The 23,857-nt window shown below is 29.1% G+C and overlaps 2 protein-coding genes and 3 non-coding genes across 6 annotated transcripts; 2 read left to right on the top strand and 3 right to left on the bottom strand.

The window, feature by feature from the left end:
- On the bottom strand, positions 404–475 carry TRNAE-UUC. Its single transcript has one exon. It is a non-coding gene; the product is annotated as a tRNA-Glu (tRNA).
- Positions 2,669–5,268, top strand: LOC105160915 (sedoheptulose-1,7-bisphosphatase, chloroplastic-like). The gene is made up of 8 exons (XM_011078437.2): positions 2,669–2,862; positions 2,965–3,087; positions 3,205–3,390; positions 3,699–3,780; positions 3,861–4,082; positions 4,427–4,527; positions 4,608–4,679; positions 4,785–5,268. Exons 1-8 carry the CDS (start codon positions 2,737–2,739, stop codon positions 5,064–5,066), a joined length of 1,194 nt encoding a protein of 397 aa, XP_011076739.1. The 5' UTR covers positions 2,669–2,736; the 3' UTR covers positions 5,067–5,268.
- TRNAR-CCU lies at positions 8,000–8,072 on the bottom strand. The gene has a single exon. It is a non-coding gene; the product is annotated as a tRNA-Arg (tRNA).
- On the bottom strand, positions 9,965–10,037 carry TRNAR-CCU. The gene has a single exon. It is a non-coding gene; the product is annotated as a tRNA-Arg (tRNA).
- LOC105160914 (transcription factor DIVARICATA-like) lies at positions 15,901–18,218 on the top strand. Of its 2 annotated transcripts, none has more exons than XM_011078436.2 (3): positions 15,901–16,136; positions 16,430–16,803; positions 17,604–18,218. In XM_011078436.2, the coding sequence occupies exons 2-3, from the start codon at positions 16,433–16,435 to the stop codon at positions 18,061–18,063; spliced, it is 831 nt and encodes a 276-aa protein (XP_011076738.1). In that variant the 5' UTR covers positions 15,901–16,136; positions 16,430–16,432; the 3' UTR covers positions 18,064–18,218. The 2 variants fall into 2 exon arrangements, with proteins under 2 accessions (XP_011076738.1, XP_011076737.1); XM_011078435.2 differs by having other exon boundaries at positions 16,416–16,803.

The following is a 23,857-nucleotide window of genomic DNA, read 5'->3' as shown; positions in this document are numbered from 1 at the left end:
TTTCTCTAATATTTTTATTTTAAAATTCTATTTATTTTAATTTATGATTAAAGTTTATTAAAATAATTTTAAACCAAATTATAATTCAAATAAAGATGAGATGTCAACACTTCATATTTGACTCATTGCACCAAAAAAAAAAAAATAAAACTTTGTCCATAGTACTAACCATGGTCAAATAAAGTTAATATAAAAATTTAATTTTCGATCATAATGAATTAATATTTGTTATAATTTTTAATTATAGCTCATGACTTCATTTACAAAATAAACAACTAAAAGTAATTATGCAGTAGTTAATTAATATTACTATAATTTTAATTTTTAATAATAATAGTTGATAATAAAATATCCTTCAAATACTAATAAGAAATATTCAAAAACATTTTCGACTTTATTAAATTTCCGTTGCCGGGAATCGAACCCGGGTCTCCTGGGTGAAAGCCAGACTTCCTAACCGCTGGACGACAACGGATGACATTAACCCGTTGCTTCGCTATTAATAGTTAGAGGTTCCCGGGCTCTATTTGGCCCTCCATGTGCATCATAAGTTCTTCCATGATGAATATTCTGATTTTTGGAGCTTATTTTTCCTTTATAGGTAAAATCAAATATATATATATATTTTGATTGCATGCCATTCATTATATTTAAATTTAAAGGTCAATTTAGTATATCAATAATTCTAAATAAACACGTTTAACCGAGATTAAAAACCACAAATTATTATAAAAATAAATATACACTTTTTTTTCCATTGTTTGGATCTTAACAATTAATCATAACAAGAAGTTATATTTCTTTTAGTGATACTTTTATTTAATTTCAAATAACATATCCATGTATTATTGTTTTCGTGACAGTCCTTTTTAGACTTTTATTGACTTGGACCTGAATAAAATCAAATATATATATATATTTTGATTGCATGCCATTCATTATATTTAAATTTAAAGGTCAATTTAGTATATCAATAATTCTAAATAAACACGTTTAACCGAGATTAAAAACCACAAATTATTATAAAAATAAATATACACTTTTTTTTCCATTGTTTGGATCTTAACAATTAATCATAACAAGAAGTTATATTTCTTTTAGTGATACTTTTATTTAATTTCAAATAACATATCCATGTATTATTGTTTTCGTGACAGTCCTTTTTAGACTTTTATTGACTTGGACCTGAAAGGATTTTTAATGATTTCGAAAATTCTAATCACGTCTTTGATTTCTAGTTGATCCCCAAAATTTTTTGGTAGAGCTCTATTAGACTCCATTCATATTAGAAGAAATATGACTTTTTATTATGATTAATTAGTATGGTTAAAAGTAAAAAAAAATCGACACAGATATTAATTAACCACGGTTGCGCAACGACTATTTAGCCGTCATTTCTGCAAGCTAGCTAAAATATTTGCTATAACAATTACATAGGTAAATTCATAGCGAATGTTGATTAATCGTCGTCAAAACTTAAATTATTATACTGATTTTGTTTAACTATTTTAAATTATAGTAATTTATAATATAAAAAATAATTTTTTTCGAGTGTCGTACAACTCATCAAGACCCCAATCAACAAACATCAAATTCAGTGGCAATCCATAAAACAATCACTTTTATTGAATGATACAGTAACAAAATACATCCTTTTATGATGCTGGAAGCCCCAATTACAATATCATAATAGGTTAATTTTATTTATTATTTTGTATATAAAATTGAGGTTTTTGTTGACTGTTTATTATTTATTTTTTCAAATAGGCAATACCACCTGAGCAATGACTTGACAAAAGAAATTGTATATAAATATGTATATAATTATAAATAAAATTATTATATAATATAAATTAGAAAAAGGGATCGAATGATGTTAAACTAATTTACATTCTTAATAATATATATCGAATTTTAGTTGGCACAAAGGTTGAAGAATTTTTAGAGAAATCTTAGGATCAACGAGAATTGATCTTACAAAACAAAGATTAGTACTCCAATGTTTGAGTCAGTAACAATTTATTAAAAAAGATAAAAAGGAAAACTCAAATTAAAGTGAGAATAATGGTGAAATATGATTTTAAAGTGAAATATATATTCATGTGAAGCGTAAAATATAAGCTTAAAACTGCCTAAAAAGGAGAGAGGGTTGGGAATAAGTGAGAGTTTGAGAGTGAGGATGGATGTTGCTAAATGACTATACAAAACTTCTATTTATAAGCGTTATAAAATAAAAGAATAGAGGAGTTAGTTGTAAGAGTCATGTGTCATTTGAAAACCCTTTGAATCAGTTAACTAACATAAAAATTTGCCGGTGATCATTTGGACTTGGATTGATAAAGATACACTTGATTGCTTAAGTCTTACCAGCTTTATCTAAAAATTCAGAAATCTATTATATGTAGATTACTAGCTCGTTTGGCATCAATTTACTAGTGACGGTCGTCAGCACCAAATTGCTGAATTACAAACAAGATGATGATGAGCACTAACTGCCATATCTCTTGCATTCCATCACCATCAATATTTGAGCCACAAATCTACGAATGATGCAAATCGACCATCACCCCTCCTACTATACATCAGCAATATTCAACCCAATGAGCACGCGCCACGTGTCACGCGCTTATCTCCAACCCCAAGAATCAGTTAAGTGGCTAAGACCCTTTTCAGTTTTTAGCAGAAAACAACTAACTCTCTTCAGCTCTCTTGAAGTTGCATTGATATCAAGCAATCATGGAGAGTACCGGGATTGCTTGCTGCGCCCGTGGAGCGATCCTGCCTAATCTCACTTCCCAGCAGTATCATCCCACCGCACTCGCCTCCCCACGTGCTGGCTCTACGTCGTTTATTAGCCCCAAGGTTTGTTGTTTCTTGATGCTCTGAATCTTAGATCATATAAGATGAAGGTTTGGAATTGGGCACGGAAATAGTTTGGAATAATGGCTTGGAAATGCAATGCAGAGTTTGAAAGCGAGCTCGCTGTTTGGAGAGTCGTTGCGTATTGCTCCAAGATCGTCGTACAAGTCTTCAAAGGCGCCCAAGAGTTCTTCACTTGTAACTAAGTGCGAGATTGGCGACAGCCTGGTTAGTAGCTCGGAATTTGCTCAAGTCAAGAATTGCTTAAATATCATGTAGTTGGATGAATATGTAACGGAAATAAGATGAAGGGTTCTTCTTTTGTTTGTTCGTTCCTGATTGCAGGAGGAATTTCTTACGAAATCAACCACGGATAAGGGACTGATTAGCCTTATGATAAGCATGGGAGAGGCACTGCGAACCATCGCCTTCAAAGTGAGAACGGCTTCTTGTGGAGGAACAGCTTGCGTTAACTCTTTCGGGGACGAGCAACTTGCAGTCGATCTACTTGCTAACAAGCTTTTATTTGAGGTAAGCTCCGTCTATTGTTAAACAGCAGTTCCATCTAAAAATTTAAGCTCGTATAGAGGAGAATCATATAGTATTTTAAGATCTCCAGCATGCCCATCATGTGCAGGAAGTCTTATTTTCTTTGTCAAGAGTTGGACGTGCATCTCTTTTTTTATAAACGGGTGGCGATGAAATTCCAATACATGATCTTTTGTTTGGCCCGACTCTGATATCATGTTGAATGCTATCCAAAAAACGAGTAGCTCCTAAATTAGGTGGTCTTGTGATTGTTTACAGAAAGTTTCACGTTTCGACTCGTCATTGTTTAGGCCTTGCAATATTCTCATGTCTGCAAATACGCTTGCTCCGAGGAGGTCCCTGAGCTGCAAGATATGGGAGGACCAGCGGACGGTACTCTGCAATTAACATAATTCACGTTTATAACTTTCCTCAGAGAACAACAGAATTAATTCTGTGAAAAATTTGAACAGGAGGGTTCAGTGTTGCATTTGATCCGCTTGACGGTTCCAGCATTGTCGACACAAACTTCACCGTGGGAACGATCTTTGGAGTATGGCCTGGAGACAAGCTTACCGGGGTGACTGGAGCTGATCAAGTTGCTGCTGCCATGGGAATTTTCGGACCTCGAACGACGTATGTTCTTGCGCTCAAGGATATTCCTGGAACGCATGAATTCCTACTACTAGATGAAGGTCTCAACACACACCTTTTCAGGCTATGCAATTTTTCTCTTACATTTTCCAGGCTCTCTATCAAAGATAGATATAGCTGCCCCTTTCCTGTTTAATATTTGTTTTTCACTGCCTATCTCTTTTCTTGTACTAGTTGAGCTGGTTATTTAACATGGTATTAGAGTCAGACCAAACGAGATGTCCTATGTTGGAATCTCAGGACAGCCGCTTGTCTATGAGAAAAAGCATTCATATGCAGCGTTTAATAAAAAAACACATACGACCTGCACGTGAGAAGGCGTAATAGAGATGTTAAATATTAAATGATTCTCCTCGCTAACAGTTTAACCTTTCTCTTAATACAGGAAAATGGCAGCATGTCAAAGACACTACATCAATTGGAGAAGGAAAAATGTTTTCCCCTGGAAATTTGAGGGCTACCACAGACAACCCTGAGTATGCCAAGGTCTCATTACAAAACAATGTTCAATCTTTTTATGTTTACACAATGTAGAGACAGTACTGACTGTAGCACTGCCAACACAGTTGATAGACTACTATGTCCGCGAGAAGTACACCTTGCGATACACCGGAGGAATGGTGCCTGATGTTAACCAGGTAACTTTCCGTCCTCTTACACATATATAAAAGTTCAAGTACTAAACGAGCATGTATACAGGCCTAAGAAACGTTATCTTGATGAGTGCCGTTTCGTTGTTGTAGATCATTGTGAAGGAGAAAGGAATATTCACAAATGTGGCATCACCATCTGCCAAAGCCAAGCTAAGGCTGCTATTCGAAGTGGCTCCTTTGGGGTTCTTGATCGAGAAAGCAGGCGGATTCAGCAGCGATGGGGAACGGTCCGTGCTGGACAAAGTGATCAAGAATTTAGACGAGAGGACTCAAGTGGCTTACGGGTCGAAGAACGAGATTATCCGATTCGAAGAAACACTGTATGGATCCTCCAGGCTCAAGGTTGCTCAACCAGTTGGAGCTGCTGCTTGAGCTTAATGTTGATGGGGTATTTTTCTTGTTTTGCAGAACACATTGTTTGTGTGAAGTTGATTATAGATGCAAGAGAATTTATTTCATCTTGTGGGATTTTTCAGAGGGTGTTTAGTTAAGTTTATTTATAAAATGTTATAAACTCATACATCATATAAGATGTTTTTAACATGGTCTAAAGTATTAGCCGATATTCAACATATATGTATTCAAGTGTTGATCCATCCATCGATACCTCAGATTATATGCATCGCTGATAATATCAGATGATACTCCATATTATTGGCCGTTTTGAGTTATCAGTGATAGTATCCTATTATTGCAAATTGTATAAGGATGCGTTTGGAATGATTAATTTGGATTTGGCTAAGAATTTAAAATCAATGGATTTCACATATTTGGAATTTTAAGAAATTTCTGTGCAAGAATTTCAAATTAGTGAAGTGGATTTCACATCCATCATAACTCAGCTTTTAACGGATTAAATAAAGGATTTAGAATGCACTGATTTATTTTATAATCCAAATAAATTATTTTGATATGTCAATTTTAATATTTAATTTATAATTGATTAAAATTATTTATTAACTTCCATCTAACTTCCTACTCCCATATTATCTTTCCCTTTTTTTCTCATACATTATTTTTCACCATTCTTTTATAAATTAATATTAACTTATTATTTTATATATACTTTATTAAATAATAAAAAAAATTCAAATATTTTATTTTAAATGATATTTATAGAAATTGCACATACATAAAGTTTCCAATAAATTACTAGTGTTTAATAAAATGAAAGAAAAGAAAAATTTTGTGGTCTTCTCATAAAAACAAAAAGGTTTAATATACTTTAGCCCTTTCAATTATATCACATGTCCCATTTATCTCCTAAAGTAATGCTTGTAACACTTAATTAACCTCCCGTAAACTATATGTATAAGGAACATATATTTTCAATTTTTTATATTTTAAATCCCAAAATATGCACATATAAGTTTATGAAAAAGATTAATTTTTTTTATTAATATTATTTTCTCGTATTTATTAACTTATGATATCATTTTTAAAAATTTTAAATTTTTTAAATCATCCAACCTACTAGCTCCCTGATTAAGCGTCTCAAGTCCGTGAAATTCTTGGCGGGTCGAGTCTCAAATTTTGACAAACTCATTCCAAATTTGATTCATTGCCATCCCTTTCTTAAAGGGTTGGGACCATTTTCTTGAAAGAAATAAAGTATGACGGCATAAAAATTGGGATAAATTACAACTATTTTTTATGAGGTCTGATATAATTTTAATTATCTTATTATTATTTTAAAAAATTATAAATATTCTCTAATTTAAAAAATTAAGTATGAAGTCTCTAAACGATGAATATAAAATTACTAAATTACCCTTATTTATTTATTTATTCTTTTAAACGTTTGACATTATGTTAAGTTAATGGCATACACAGTAAATAGAAGAACATGTTCGAGAAGCGATGATCGAAAAATATTACAAATTTATCCAATAGTAAGTATCAACATAATAACTACCCATCATCTGGTAATGAATATACTTACACTAGGTTTAGAAGGACAAATTAGTCCATAAAAATATTTTAAAATTTTAAAAAGTAAAATTATAATTAATAATCTAAAAATATATTTTTATCAGTTAATCATAAAAGTTGGATAGAACCCTTATGAAGTTGGTTCATTATTAGACAACTGTTACAATAAAAAAATATTTGTAATTACCAAATAGCGAGAGGTATTTGTTATTATACAAGAACCTCAAGAAAAACAACTGTAATTTACCTAACAATTTGAATTACACAGATTAGGAGCAAAATGCATGCTAAATATACATGATCCAGGTCGTTCAAGTGAGGTCGGATCGGACACTATGTCCTACAAATATCAGGTCGAATGGATTCCTAAACTACTTGGAGATGTGGATCCTGAGAATAAAGAAGATCGTTATGTTTGTTGGGAAGTCCCCAACTAAAACCCTCTGATTCTTAAGTTAATGTAATGTGAGGTCGAAAGCGATCTAGAAGTTGCAATACGGTTGAATAAGTAATAAATACAAAAAGTACCATAAATGTTTTCAAACAGTAGTATTTATAAATCCAAATGTCCATACACAGTAGATCCATATGTCGATATCTCAAAGAATATCTACTGGAAGATTCAACGGTTGATATCTCGAGTTGGATGGCGTGGGTCTGGCCGCTGAAAAAATGCACGAATCCTGTGACATTTTTGTTATTTTCTTACTTTTAGAGAGTATTTTCGCCCAATTGCCCGGTAGAGAGGTAGTATCCCCATTAATACATATTGCGAAAAGTATGAAAAAAGAAATTGGGTTGAGGAGGATGAAGCTGCTCGGCTCTACTCACACAGATGCTGAAATGCCTCCGTGTAGGTGCGTATTATATTTTATTCAATTTGATTCCTAATAAATCAATAATAAATAAATTGAAGTTAAATATAAATTTTTATATAGTTTTTTTAATATTAATAAATACAGTGAATTTTGAGTAACAAAAAAATCTATTTATCAGATAAAAATACACATCAAAAATATTAAATATAATTTTTTAAATTACATGAGGTTAATGTATTAATTACATCAAATATCCAGGGAAGGTGGTGTAATTATCCTTCAAATTTTCTTGTCTTTTTAAAGGTCTATTTGTTAAGCAAAAATAAATATCAAGATACTAAACGTAAGTTTGAGGCCGTTATTCTTTAAATTATCTTCTCTCTATCAGGGATATATTTGTTAGATATAAATAAGCATCAAGGTACTAAATGTAAGTTTTCAAATTATAAGAGGGTTATATATAATTATATTGAATTTCAGGGGAGGACGGCGTAATTATGCCTTAATTTTTTTAAGGGCAAAACACAAACAGGAAAATTCTTAAAAATAATTTGACGCGCCAGATAGGGGTCGAACCTACGACTTTCTGCTTAGGAAACAGACGCTCTATCCACTGAGCTACAGGCGCTTTTGGTGCTTAGTTTTCTGATAGTCATTGATGTATATGGTAATTATATCTACAAATTATTACACCGTTTACCTTATAAGACAAGTACTAATAGTGAAATTACACAAATTATCCCTTCTAGATCTCTTCCAAGGGCTGCGATTGAAATCTCAGTATCATTGGCCTTACCCAACTTTAGACCCTTCTTGAACTTCCTTTTGTATCGGGTTTCTTCTTGAGTTTTATATTTTTTAAGGCATCACAAGAATTATTAAGACCAATTATTTTAAATTTTAATATAAAAAAAGAACTTCATTGTTTTAAAATTAATATTTATTTATTATTTATATTTAACTATAAATTAAATAAATTGTACTTTTTGATCTTATGAAGAAGTTTTTTTCAAAAAAAAAAAATTACTAATAAAAAACTGAGAACGTTTAATAATGTGTTGTACCTTATTATCATTTAATTTATAAACAAATTATAATTACAATTTAATAAACTTTTACATTTTCATATCTTCTATTTTTTATAAAATAAAATTAATTTAAAATAACTTTATTTAAATTAAGACTTAAATAATTAGAGTATGTTCAATTATTTATCAAATCATTAAATATATTAAAGTTTTAAACTTCCTCTTCCTCCAAATTAGGGTTGGCAATCGAGTCGTGTAATGCAACTCGAAATAGTTCAAATAAATTAAAAAATAATTTAATAAACAGCATTAAAAATAGAAGTTGCATTCAGTTTAGTTCTTAAGAGAAGCTGAACAACATCATAAAATGGCCTCTGAATTTTTTTTTTTGGTTTAGGGATTGTTTGTTTAGGGTGATAAGTGAGTGTATAAGAAAAATAAAAATAAAAATTGAATGTATAAGTTTGATTATGAAAAATAGTTGGAAGGAAAGTAAAATTGGATGTACATGAGACTGTATTTTTTATTTTTATTTACTCTTTTACCCACATACATATTTTTTCTTGGACTATAATTTTTTTTAGAAAAGATAATCAAATCGTTTGAAAAACTGCTACGTCATTGATTATTGGTACTAATTTTATTTTATTTAAACTGAATAATTTAGGATAAATACAGAATACTCATTTTAATGAGTATTTTTATTAATAAGAAATATTTTTGTTCTTGTTTAATGGATATTTTTACTAATAAGATTTTTAAATTTTTTATATATTAAAATTATTTTAGTACAATATTAATTTATTTATTTTTTAATATAAAATAAAGGGAAAAATTAGTCCATAAAATTACAAAAAAATAGTATTTTTTCTCAATCTATTTTTCTCGTATCGAGCAAGGGAAAGTATTCGAGATATTCTCCTCTTTCAATGATACTAAACAACTAAAAACTTCATTATTCTTTCCCTCTTCCTTCTCCCTCTTCATTTTTATTTTTCTCTCACTTAGACCAAATCAATTGAAAATTTGAAATTATTATTTTAAATTTGTAAATTATGAATATTTCAATATGCTATTTTAATTATCTAATATAATAAAGAGAAGAAAGAATAAAAATTTCAACTTCGATCAACTAAACAAAAAATACAAAATAAGTCAAATAAAACTAAAAATATAAGAAAATCAAACATTAAACACTAACTTACATATGTTTATTTGTGCTCATTTTTTTTCAAAATATATACCGGGTATTTGATCAGAAGGAAAATCCTACTCAATCAAAAAAAAAAAAAATTAAAAAGACGAGAAATGAAAAATAACCCTAGTCAAATTTTAAACATATATTTATTTTTGTACCTGATTTTAATTTTTTTAAAAAAATTGGGTACCCGAACGAATAGGAATCCTTCCAAAAGTTTAAGCCCCAACATTGGAAAGATAGCTCCCCATACTCCCCTTCTCTCCGCATAAACCCCCAACAAACACACTACTGCGCGCCAGGTAGGGGTCGAACCTACGACTTTCTGCTTAGGAAACAGACGCTCTATCCACTGAGCTACAGGCGCTTTACATCAAAATTAGATCACAAAATAAATATGACGACTTGAAAAAAGTTTTCTTTTTTCTTTTCTTTCTAATGGAAATGATAAGTTATATATTGGTAGATATTTTCAAAAAATTTAAGATTATTAGTATAAATCATTTCACCATTTTTTCCAATTATACATACCTTTACAATTTACGCATACGAAAAGCGAATAAAAACAGTAAATTGCATTTATTTTAAAGCAAACTTGAAAGTGCACAATCATCTCTCTCTGTATATCGTCTCCATCTTTAATTAAAGGATGATAAAGTGTGTTGGGATTAATTGGTTTTGCTTTCTTTTTGTTTCCCCTCTTTTCCCTGAGTTCCCCCCTCTGTTTTATTTAAAGCTGCATTCCAAAATGCAATTTATACAAACACACACAACTTTTTGGGCTCAATTATCACACCATCTTTATCAATTAAAGGAAACAATTATTACAACTACTTTTTGTTTGGGTTTCTCCTCTTTGAGCAAGAAATGTCTTAATAACTATCTTCCTAGTTCTCGTTAAATTTATATTATGACAGACAGTTCTGTATTTTCAAAAAGATATATGTACGATTTTGATATGTAAAGAACTTATACATAATTCAAATTTGGCCCGACTTTCTTACGTGGAAATGTGCTGAACTAGATCCTGTAACAGTCCACCACTAGGAAAATGTGCCAATTTCCTTTTGCAGAGCTTCTTTTTATCTAAATAGTTAATTTCATCAATTAATTATTCAATTTTTAAAAATAATTTAAAGATTTCAACTTATTAATTTTTATACACAATGCGCCCTCAAATATTTAGCTCAAAAGCCCAAGAGCAAGGAGGGGGTCCTCCAACCCAACAATGCAACAAGCATAGCTTGTCCAGACCATGAGCCAAACTCTTTATCTTACAAGACTACAATATCTCTACTAACCTAATAGGTTTAAAAAAAAAGTCCATTTCAACGAGTCTAGTCATCATAAAGCATGGCTGCCACGTCCTATAGGTGTCTGATACATTGAGATATGTTATAGTAAAAATTTTTCAAATAACTCCAAGAGGCCTGACTGGAACATTAGTCTTGCAAGGAACTGCATACCTATATACATAGGGAGATTAGCAATGTTTGGTCAAACAGTTATATTTTTGTCTAGATAAGTCCAAATGTCATAATTCTTCTTCTTTTTTTTTTTTGTTACAAAGCTAACACATGCGGCTATCCAATGGAATCAGATTTGCCACAATTAACCCTCTGATCTTGCTCTATGGACGTTTATAAATTGAGGCATGATGCAGTCATTTCGATAACACAAGTTATCACACTCAAACTCTCATTCTTTCTCATTTTCTAAGCTATTTCAGCATATTTTTGGCACCCCACACAATTTTCTTTACTTCAACATTATTTTGAACCATTATTCTCATTTTGATCCAAATTTTTCATTTATTTTTTATTAAAGAACGTTACTGACTTAAGCATTAGAGTGCTCTCTTATTTTACAAAATTAGTCCTCTAATAATCTTAGCATTTTCGTAAAAGTTCTTCAACCATTATGGTGATGTTGAAATTCGTACGCATCAATACAAATTAACAAAAGTTGACACATTTATTACTAGAAGTAGAATGCAAATGCATAGATGAACAGCAAGGTAGATCAATTTCATTTATGCAATATATAGGACTTGTGAAGAATGTTATTTGATATTAATCAAGTGTAGTTGTGAATACGTGTAGAAAATATGAATTTACGGTAATTGCAAGAACAAGATTTTTATGGTTTTGAAAATTCTTTCATGTTTATAGTTGTTCAAAATCGATATTTGTTTTAGATAATTAAGTATAACTTATAGTAAAGATTGCTCATTAAATACCTATACTAGTGAGAATGTATGTAGAGTATTATAAAATCATAATTTTACTTCTTTTGAGGGCCAGCCCTCGAACCCCTACCTCCGGGCAAGGGGCCCACTCTCTAACAACCCACACCAATTCCATGCGGAGTTGGATTCCTGATCGCTAGACTTGAATATAATGATGGAGCAAACTCCATAACTAATTATTATTATCAAATAAAAATTATGAAATAAATACAAATTAATCATGGTTCCGAACGGTCATTAGCTATTATTTTAAAATAAGGTTAAAACATTCACTATAGCTAAAGCCATGCAAATGCTTTGATTATAGCTAAAAATTATGACAAATATTAATTAATTCTAGTAAATATTTAAGGCTTTTATTTAATTTTATTAACCTGCTTAATAGTATTAATTTACCATAATTCTTAAGTCGTGGTCATTTTTAATATAACAAAAAATCCTTTATATCAATTTTCTTTATAGTGGTCGTAGATGCATCACTTATATAATATAAAACGCCATTTTTATTTTCAAAACAACTGATTTAAAAGGCAAAAGTATTTGATTGTTACAAAGGAATCAAGGTTGGCTACGACCAAGGATATATATATATATATCTCAGTAACAAAATACAGAGTAATAATTTTAAATTTATTACTAAATATATATATTAAGTGATCTATGATAATATTAATATTGTAACAAGATAATTATTAATGACAAAAATTATATATTAAATTATTATTATAGACAATAGTCATAATTTAATGACAACACAAATATATTAATACTCGTGTTTGTTGTCAATACATACGTTTGGTAACCATGCGTATGTTACCCCAAGAAAAAAAATATATAATCTTCTAATATGGTTAATTATTATAGTTGAAAGAATAAATTTTTATCAAATAATGGTCATTCTTCATTATTTCTACAAGTGTAGTTAAAATATTAGCGATGGCCAAAACCATGACAAACATGTTTTGGCCATTGCTGAAAATCATAGCAAATATTGATTAATCGTGGTAAATATTTAATTTTTTGCTTTAATTTTATTTAACTATGATTAATAGTATTGATTTACCATAATTTTTAGTGGTCACTTATAGTGTAGCAAAAACTTATTTTTTTTAATACTGTACTTATTGTTCATGGTGAAAACTTTATGCGCAATTTCCTTGTCACTAATTATCTCTATTAAAACTTTTAAAATTATTAGAGTAATGAAATGAAATGCCTGTCACATAATACATATGATTAATGATAATTTTAAGGGTAAATTTCATTTACAATTCCTTGAAGTTTAGATTTAATTACACAAACATCCCAATTATTTATAAAATTATAAGTATACCCTAATTCAATAGCGACAACTACACAAGCACTCCCTAAAGTACATCATACTAACAACCTCTCAAGGGTGTACCAGTTGTAATTATGCAAAGAGTGGGAGATGCTTTTGTAATTAGACCTAATCGAAGGAGTCTTGATGTAATTTATCCTAATTTAAAAATATCATAACTTCAATTTTTTCCGCTAATATATATATATATATATATATATATATTTGTAGTGGTTTTGAAGTCGCTACAAAAAGGTCGATTATTCCTCACACTATAAATCATCATGACTTAAAAACAGTAGTGTATCAATACTATGGACTACGGTCAGATAAAATCGATATGAAAACTTAAGTTTATGACCATGTGGTTAATCAACATTTGTTATAATTTCACCTACGGCTAAAATATTTGCCAAAGCTTTCAGCTATATCAAATATTCTGATCTCATTTGCTATAATTACCACGGTTAACAGGCGTTGCACTATCGTGGTTAATTAGTATCCATCACGATTTTTTATTTTTAACCATAATAATTAACTATAGTGAAAAATCATATTTCTTGTCATAAGGCTAAATAAATATTTTAAAAATATTGTTAGGTATGCTAGAATAAGGTTTGGCATGTAATTGTATATTTTTCTAATGATAATAGTCCTACATACATCAACATACTTTGTATAAATTAATACTATATATGTTCCCTAAAATACATAACAATCTACTTAATTTAAATTAGAAGTAAATATTATTGGCTTCTTGGTAAGAATCAATAGCTAGGTTTTCTTAGGGTATGGCTGCGCTAGTGTATGGTTCGGTACGTACCATTATAAGAAATACTATTCATGAAATCAATTTTAAAATGTGATATTTTCTATAAGCTAAAAATGAAATTAATTGCAATGAAGTTCGAATATGGAATTTCCCGTCAAATAGATCGACTTCACATATGTAAGTGTAATAGGAAAAATTCTCGTTTTTGAAAATCCACGTTTTTCCAAACCCAAAATATTGACGGAATTGTAGGTCACTACACCAACCCTTTAGGTTCCATTAATATTTTTCTTAAGTTAATATTTTTTATATAATTACTCATTAATTATATTCATTAAATAACTTTTTTTATTCCTTCATTAACCTTAAAAATGAGATAGATTTTGAAATTGTTAGTTACAATCTGCGTTTGTATAATCAATTATGAAATTGTGAATTCAAAAGTCATAATTATTTTTTTTAAATCAATTATTTGAAAATCAACTTTCGCATAATTAATTTTGCGAACCCTAAGGACAAACTAAAACTTAAAAAAGAAAAATAAGAATACTCTATATTTTGTTAGATTAATGTAAACATGTTTGTTTTACATAGGTTATATTAAATACAACCCACTAAAAAAATATGATTTTTTATTATAGTTAATTATCAATTTACTATAGTCAAAAGTCAATGAAAAATATAATTTTTCATTATGGTTAATTACTATAATCAAAAGAAGAAAATCTGCAAATACAAATCAATCACAGCTTCGCGACAGACATTAGCCATTGTTTCTGCAAGTGTGGTCAAAACATTAACGATGGCCAAATATATATATATATATATATATATTGTGTAATTTGTCAAAATTTGATGCCGTAGCCAAATATATATATATATATATATATATATTGTGTAATTTGTCAAAATTTGATGCCGTATATATAGATTTATACTTACAACAAAAGTTCTGAATCGTTGGATTAAAATATATGATGTTTGCCATATATGATCCAACGGGTAACAGTTCATGTGGATATAAACTCATGAGGCTGTTACGGTGTAATTTGATTTAGTTATTGAGACCCCATTAATTAATAATAATGCATTTAATCACCTCTTAATTGCTCTTTTTAATATTGTTGTAGCCCCCAAAATTTTGAGGCTAATTATTGTAGAATCCAATACCAATTTTTAAATAAAAGGAAAAAGTGTATTTGAGTTTGTATACTTTTATACTATAATTTTTATAGAAGTTGAATTTATAAAGTCACATCATTACTTTAACTAAGATAACGAATTGATAGAAAACAATTTATTTTAAAATATATTCTATTTACTAAAATTCAGCGACTTCGAATAACTGATAAAATATGAATTATCTAAAATATCCTTAATAATATATTTGTACCCCCAAAAATAACCATTTCTTTTAATTAATTAGTTCAATGAATAACTTTACATTTATATACACTTAAAGTTATTTATTTTATCGATTCTGATCACTTCTTTCTTATTTTATTAAAAAATTACTTTGCCCGACAAAATGTGAGTTGCCTGAAATACCCTTAATTATATTTTTTTTCCCAACAAATAACCATTTATTTTATTTAATTAGTTCTATAAATAATTTTTTATTTATATACGCTTAAAGCTATTCATTCCATCTGATCAGTTATTTTTTGTTCAATTAAAAAACTGTAATAAAAATTTAAATTAGAGACATAGATTGTGTGTGCTCAGATGTTAATATTAAAAGAGCAGGAAGAATAAAATTAGAGACAAAAAGATACGTATATAAAAGCGTGGAAAAGGAGCAAGAAGTGCATAATCTTTTTAACCCATGTGTGCTGACATGAAAAGCGATTTTGATTTCTCACTATAATTAGAGAGACCAACCATTTACAATTACATCAACTCCAAAATCGCATTAAAAACCATATTCCCCATATATGCGCTTTCATGTCTCCTTTTCTCTTTCTAGTTCTGCACTCTTTCGGATTCATCCACAGCCATCATCACACTGCTGCCTTTCTCAAAGCTTAATTACTTAGTTTTTTTTTTTTTTTTTTGTCTTTTCTCTTCTCCTCAGCCTCAGAAATTATTCAAGAAACAGAGCCATTTTCGCAGCTTTTTCTCCCAAGTAAGTAGTTCAAGTTTTCAGGTGTTTTTGTTGCGAATTCTGCTCTTACTTTGTGTTTAATTTGAAATTCTTGATCTGGGCTGTGCTTAAATTCCTTTGTTTTATTCTGCAAATCATGTTGTTTGAAGATTCCGAAAAGGTAACTAAAGTCGTGTTCTTCGATTCTTCAAAGTTGGAGAAAAGATGTATAGTGTCTCACAGTAAATGATTCTGATTATGTGCTTTTTGGTAGCTTAAGTCGTGGTTTCATATTATACCTGCATATATATTCATGATCAGGTTGGTATAATCAGGAGATGGAAACGTTGTGTCCGAGTTCAGGGTGGATGATCCACCAGGGCCACAGCACGACATGGACGAAAGAGGAGAACAAGAAGTTCGAAAGCGCTTTAGCGATTTTCGATGAGAAAACTCCCAACAGATGGTTTAAGGTGGCTGCAATGATCCCTGGAAAGTCGGTTTACGATGTGATCAATCAGTACAGGGAATTAGTGGCAGATGTTAGTGATATAGAGGCAGGTTTGGTCCCAATTCCCGGCTACTTGGCTTCGTCGTTTACGTTGGAATTGGCGGATCATCGCGGTTTTGATGTGTATAGGAAGAGGGCCGGCAGGCCCTGTGATCACGAACGGAAGAAGGGCGTGCCTTGGACAGAAGATGAACACAGGTTGAATTTTCTTCCAAATTATGCTAAACTTATTTAAAACATTTTATAAATTTATTTTTTTTTTATTTATAAGACATTGGATCTTATTAAATAGAAATTATTAAAGTATTTGGATATGAAAAGATTATGGAGCTCGTAAGATTTAATAATGACAAATTTGTAATTTAGATGGTCAATATTGCAGGAGTTTTCTTAACATATTTTTGTTAATTGTTCAAGTTAATTTTGATGAGCGAAAGTTGATTTGTTTTTATCCGCTTGTGTTAGATGCAATAAACCAATATTTAGATGGTGTCTGTCGGGCTAAACTCATTTAGGACATCTTATAAACAAATACATTTTATAAGAATGTTTTGTAGTTCATGATAAGTTACTTGTTATTTTCCAAGTAAACTCTTAATCAATTTTGATAGAATAAGATTATAGAGTTTATAAGTTACTGGTAACGACAATCTTGTCATTAATATGATCAAAATTGAAGCTGTTCGTTAAAATCTTAAAAATAAGTTGTTAATTTCGTTTTCATATAAGCTCGTATCATCTTACATTTGGACCTATAAACACTTTCTTCGAAAGTGTAACCAGACATTTTTCGACATCCTATAAGCTCACTCAAACGCTGCCTTAGTCGGTGTCTTATGTTTTTTTGTTCTGCTTGTAAAGCTAGTGCCTACATCTGAATTGGTTGAAATTTCTCTGCATCTATGAAGTTTCAATTGATTGATGAAATAATCTCCGAGAAAATTTTCCAGGTGATGTATGTTTTTGATTTATTGACATTTCGTGTTCAAGAAACGCAGACGTTTCCTATTAGGACTTGAGAAGCACGGAAAAGGGGACTGGCGGAACATTTCCAGGAACTTTGTGATCTCCAAAACCCCGACACAAGTTGCTAGCCACGCGCAGAAGTACTACCTAAGGCAGCTCTCGGGAGGCAAAGACAAGAAGAGGCCTAGCATTCATGACATAACGACAGTCAGTCTCACCGGCACTCCTCCAACAGAGAGCGACAGATCTCCTCCTTTGGAGAAATCTAACGTTGGACTTATCACATCCGACCATAACCCCACAAGTGCTCCAAAGGTAGTATTGGACTGGAATCACAACAACAACGACGAAGCCCTCATGGTGTTTAACCCGTCTTGTGTCGACCCTTTCGCTGCACATCCGCACGACATTGCCACACATAGTCGTTATGTCGTTAGCAATGTTGGTTCTGGTCCAGGTTTCTGCATGCAGTTGCCAAGATTTCATGCCTGAGGAAACAACTTATGTTAAGGACGTTGGGCTGGAAATCCTGATGTTGTGGTTACTGGTCAGAAAGTGACTGTGCCTGTGTGCTTCATGAACCAATATATGCTAAATATGCATCTTTATGGGAAGTTAATGAATCTTTATGCAGTTTCACGTTTCTATTTGAATTAAAATACATATATTATGTGTATGAAAATTATATTATTTATTTTATTTAAGAAATAATTTATATATATATATATCATGTGTATGTTAATTAAAATAAAAAATACAATATAATTTAAAATAAAAAATTCGATGTCCTTGTTATATAAGTTCACCAAATGAATAGTCATGAAACTGTGTATCAATGTTGTAGTAAATTAATACGTACTGCAAGAAAAGACATAATGAATTTATTTATTTATCTTTTTGTGTATTTGGGGCATATATATATCTCAAAAAAAAATTTAATAAGGGTGATTTAAAATAAGGATTAATTACACTTAAATCTTCTCTATAAATATTAAATTATATTTCTTCCCAAAAAATTTTAAAATTGCACTTATACTCCCTTTAAAAATTCCCTATTTACACATGAACCACTTCCATCAGGATTTGAAAGGAAAATGCTACATAAGAAAAAAAAAAGGAAATTACATAAATGCCCTTCATTTAGTATTTCTATGTAAATTAATTTTTGTCATTATAAAGAGATAAACATAATATATATATATATATATATATATGGAGTGAGATTAACATCATTAAATTTTCTCTTCATAAGTACAAAATTATTACATAAAAATATTAAATGAGGGGTAAAATTAAAAATTTATGCAATATTTTGTTAACGTCAGTATTTCTCGTTCAAATTCTAACAAAAAGAGTCAAGTGTAAATAGTAAATTTCTGAAGGGAGTGCAAGTGTCATTTCAAAGTTCTTATTGAGAAAAATATAATTTCTCATTTTTAGAAGAAATCTATGTGTAATTAATCCTCGAAACAACTCAAACTACATAATTATATACGCCAGTTTTTCCTTTATAGTAAGATTGAGATTATGAAATTCTTTAATTAATAAAACGTCTTGAATAATTAAACACCCGCCTTTGTATTCATATTATTCTGCTTTAATATTAATTTTTTTTATTAAATATATACCTTAATTTTGAATTCTTAATTATATTTAATTTTGAGTTTAATGTAATTTATCCTCTCTAAAAAATAGCAAAATACTTTTCTGTATTTTTCAAAAGAAGCAATACTCTTTGTTGTTTAATCTAAAAAAATACAGAGATGTATTTTGCTATTTTCTTATAGGAGGACAATTTATACATTTATAATATCACAGAAAAATTGAGCATTTATCCCGTTTAATCTTCGATATCTTGATGCACCACAAAATAAATCAATCTTTTTTTTATTTTTTGGCATAATACTATGAGCCAATTAAGTTGCCAAGCCATATCTAAGAAACACTAGAAGAAATGTAACTAAAAATAAATAGTCGAACTAAATAGTTATTTATCATGGTTACGCAATAGCTGTTGATTGTAATTTTTACAAATATAGCGAGAATATTTATCATGGCTCATAATCATAGTAAAAAATATTTTCTATAATGGTGGATAAATTAAATTGTCATATCAACTTTATCTTGTCATGATTAATAATAATTAATTAGGGCATATAGCTATTCAAAGTATAGATAATAATACTTTTTTTCAAATGGGATGTGGATGAATCTCTTATATATAGATATATATATAATTACATGTATTATTTTCCTCAGCCCCTTTCCACTGAATGCATAGCTGCTACATTATACATCACAATAATTTAATTAAAATAATTGATTGAATATGGGCAATTTGATCTAAGGATGATCACATCGCATTGTACAGTCTGAGTCTGAATTCCACTAACTTGAAGCATCTTTACCTTTAATTTTTTATCACATTTTATCTTTATTTTTTTTTGGTTGTTGATTGGAAATGTTGTAATGTTTTTTAGGACATGCCATGTCTTTTCACATTGATTGGTCAAAGGTGGCATATTCCACATGAGAATAGTGTGTGGCTTCTTTCCAAAGTCTCCTAAGATATCATAGTTTTTTAGATTCTTATTTCTCTCTCTCTCTCTCCCTTTTTTTTTTTTTTTTTTTTTCTCAAGTAAATATCAAAATGATTTTATCATGTTCTTGAATTAATTAGAATTCGTGTGGTCATCATCTGCACATGTTAAAAAAAATATAACTTTTTAGCATAGTTAATGATCATTATTAAAAATAAAAATTTATAAAAAAAATATTAATTAATTACAGTGGTGCAATGATTATTTTGTTGTCATTTTTTCATATAAAATCGAAATATTAGTAATAGCTAAAAAAATATGATAAGTATTATAGTCATGACTAAAATTATGGGAAATTTTGATAAATTGTGATTAAAATTTAAATTTTTATATTAATTTAATTTAATCATTATAAATAATACTAATTTATTATAATTTTAAGATATAGTCATTTATACCGTAAAAAATAATACAATTTTTTGCAGGAACATGAGGGCCTCTGTCATTTTTCCTAGCACCCAAATTTCGGGAGAGTTTTGAGCAGGGTGTCCTTTACTTTAGTGGTTGAAATAATTAGATGATTAATAAATGTGTCATTAAGAGGGCGTTTGGCTAAGGTTATTTAAAAGGTTTTATAGCTCATATATCTTATAAAATAATTTTAGAGCTTATAAAATATTCCATCGCGTTAGGATAAAATAAAATTATAAATTTTATAAAATATTAATAATGATGAATTTATAAATAATTTGTTAAGATCTTATTTATAAGTTGGCAATTTTTTATATTTTTAATGTTTTTAAAGAGCTTATAAGCTATTTTCCTAAAAAAAATTCCAAACTCTTTGTAATATTTTATATAGGGGAAAAAATATTTTTCAACCCGGAACTTAGGGCCTTTTCATTTTTTGTCCCATTGATTAGGAATTCTCACTTTTAATCCTACAATTTAAAAAAACAAAAAAAAAATAGCATTTTTAGTCCCATGGTATCTTATTTTGTTAAATATTTAATAGAAAAGGCTATATGACCATTAAGTACATGGGACCAAAAGTGTTATTTTTTAAAATCATGGGATCAAATGTGTAAATGCCATAACAGTCACGTACTGAGCACATGGCATTTTTCATAAAAATATCTAACGAAAATATGCTATAGGACCAAAAGTATTACTTTTTAAAAGTTACGGGATCAAAAGTGATATTCTCATAATCAATGGGACTAAAAGTGAAAAGGCCCTAAATTACAGGACGAAAAGTGTTATGTCCTCTCTTATATATAAGCTTTCAAATATTTTATAAAATATTTTAAAAAACTTATAAGCTCACCCAAACACCCTCTCATGGAACTCTACTGTTTAGGATATGTAATATTTTATTTACTTGAATATATTAAAATTAGTGCTATGTAATAATTCATTTACCTTGATGGTGATAAATATTAGAAGCATAATATCAAGCTTGTCCTTAAAGAAATAGCCAAAGTAATTTCCTGTTATTTTTAAGGACAAAAATGTCATTTAGCTATTATTCCACGAGGTAGACCAACTAAGAGTCGACGTCCTAGTGACAATTTATTCATTACTAGTCCATTTTTCAATCGGACTTTAAAATATAAATCTAACTTATTTGAAATGAGATAAATAAAATATTGGAACGAATGACATGTGATATTGGTTTTATTTAATTTTTAATTTTTGAATAAAGTAAAAATAATTTGATTATACATATTTTAGTTGAAAATATTTTGCTATCATTCTGATTCTTCAATCATTAAGTTTCTACGTATTTACATACTTATAAGTTTTTCAGTCATAAATTTCATAAATTAATAATATATTTTTTTTAAAAAAATATTTTGATATGACATCACTGGCAATCATAAATCAATAAAAAATATATATATTGATTTTATTTAAATAAAAAATATATTTGATTTGACACCACTGATAATAAAAAATAAAACCATTATCTTCATCAAACAATAACAATAAAAAACACAATCACTCTGCTAAAAATTGATTATTCCTTACACTATAATTATTCACTACGGCTATAAAATTATAGGAAATCAATGTTATCTATCGTGGCGAGACAAAATCAATGTGAAAATTTAAATTTTGACCATGATTAATCAACATTTATTATGATTTTATTTATAACCAAAATATTTGTCATAATTTTTAGATATAGCAAATATCTCGGCCTCACTTGTACAAACAACGATTAATAGCTATTATGTAGTCGTGGTTAATTAGTATTCACTTTTTTTTTTTTTTTACTCTTATCCATAATAATTAATCATAACAAAATATAATATTTCTTCTAGTGAATTTTATCAATTAATCCCAATATATTCTCATTTTTACGCTAAAAATCTATACATACACAATTGAAAACACACATTTCTCACTTAAAATTAAAAAATAGAACAAAAGAAAACATGGGATTAACTTTCCATGCATATGCTAATTATCTTGCATATTAACTCCTGGTCGCAACTTTTGGAGCACTCTCATCTCTTTTTGTCTTGTGAACACGCTTGGCCTGAATCTCAATTTCGTGCAAACATATATATTACTTTGATGCTCATCCTTTAACTATCTTTGCTCCACTATTTTGATGAGAGAGCTGAGGTCTCATGTGGCAAATGTACAGTTAGTTCCTCTCTCATTTTATCGTATTATAATTATTGGTGGTGCACCTTTTTTTGTGACAATTGCTGAATTGTTTGTATAGCTTGAATTGAAGATGTTAATTGGAATCGATGATTCGAGTATAGTGGCAGAAAATTTGTGACACATTGGATCATCGTCTCTAACTATGTCTTCCATCTTAGCACGTCTCATTTTTGCAAGAAAATAGTATTCCTTATTTATGCCTTTGTGATTTTCTATAAGGGAGTAGTACCCTTTTGTTTATACTTTTGGTGAATATTTATAAGGGAGTAGTACTCATTTTCTACAGCTTCTTAAAAATGATAGGGAGTCAATACTCCCCATTATAAATTTGCTCACTTTTTGATCTTAATAAAGAAGGGCTGAAGACTCCAAAAATTTTTCCAGGATGGTTTAATAAAAAATAAAAATTCTTATTAAGGCTGTCAAATTTATGTGTAGACAAAAAGGTAGATTTGATTAGGATTAGGATTAGGGTTTAGGGAAAGCCTCCATTCAAAATCACTGCAAAAGTGATTTGACTGCTCCACATTGGATCCATCAAATCCCACTTCTAATATCTATATATATTAGTCGATAAAAATCATATATATTTTTTTCAAAAATATTTTAAAATTACGTTCATCACTTCCTCCAAAAGTTCTTTATTTATACTTGAACTTTTTTCGTTAAGATTAGAATAAAAAATACTTACATTAATAAAAAAATTACATAAATTTTTAATTTTGCCCCTCATTTAATATTTTTATGTATAATTTTATACTTATAAAGGTATAAATATAATATATATATATATATAAAGAGAGAGTGAGATTAACATCATTATACCTTTTTTTTTATAAGTACAAATTATTACATGAGATTATTAAATGAAGTATCAAATTAAAAACTTATGTAAATTTTTGTTAATATCAGTATTTTTTATCGAAATCCTAATAAAAGGAGATTAGGTATAAATAATAAATTTTTAAATGGGGGTGTAAATATAATTTTGAAATTTTTTTAAGAGAAAATGTAATTTCATATAAGTGTAATTATATATATTATTAAATGAATTAAAGAAGAAAGAA

The sequence above is a fragment of the Sesamum indicum genome, linkage group LG4, assembly GCF_000512975.1.
Source record: "Sesamum indicum cultivar Zhongzhi No. 13 linkage group LG4, S_indicum_v1.0, whole genome shotgun sequence".
In the NCBI taxonomy this organism is placed as follows: Eukaryota; Viridiplantae; Streptophyta; class Magnoliopsida; order Lamiales; family Pedaliaceae; genus Sesamum; species Sesamum indicum.
Note: the sequence above shows the minus strand (reverse complement) of the source record. Positions and strands in the feature narration are given on the sequence as shown.

Bases quoted from the DNA above. Each gene is read 5' to 3' on its own strand.
- LOC105160914 (XM_011078436.2), top strand. From the start codon at position 16,433: ATGGAAACGTTGTGTCCGAGTTCAGGGTGGATGATCCACCAGGGCCAC. The intron at 16,804-17,603 runs GTTGAATTTTCT...CAAGAAACGCAG, and splicing joins TGGACAGAAGATGAACACAG to ACGTTTCCTATTAGGACTTG.
- LOC105160915 (XM_011078437.2), top strand. From the start codon at position 2,737: ATGGAGAGTACCGGGATTGCTTGCTGCGCCCGTGGAGCGATCCTGCCT. The intron at 4,083-4,426 runs GTCTCAACACAC...CTCTTAATACAG, and splicing joins ATTCCTACTACTAGATGAAG to GAAAATGGCAGCATGTCAAA. The intron at 4,528-4,607 runs GTCTCATTACAA...CTGCCAACACAG, and splicing joins ACAACCCTGAGTATGCCAAG to TTGATAGACTACTATGTCCG.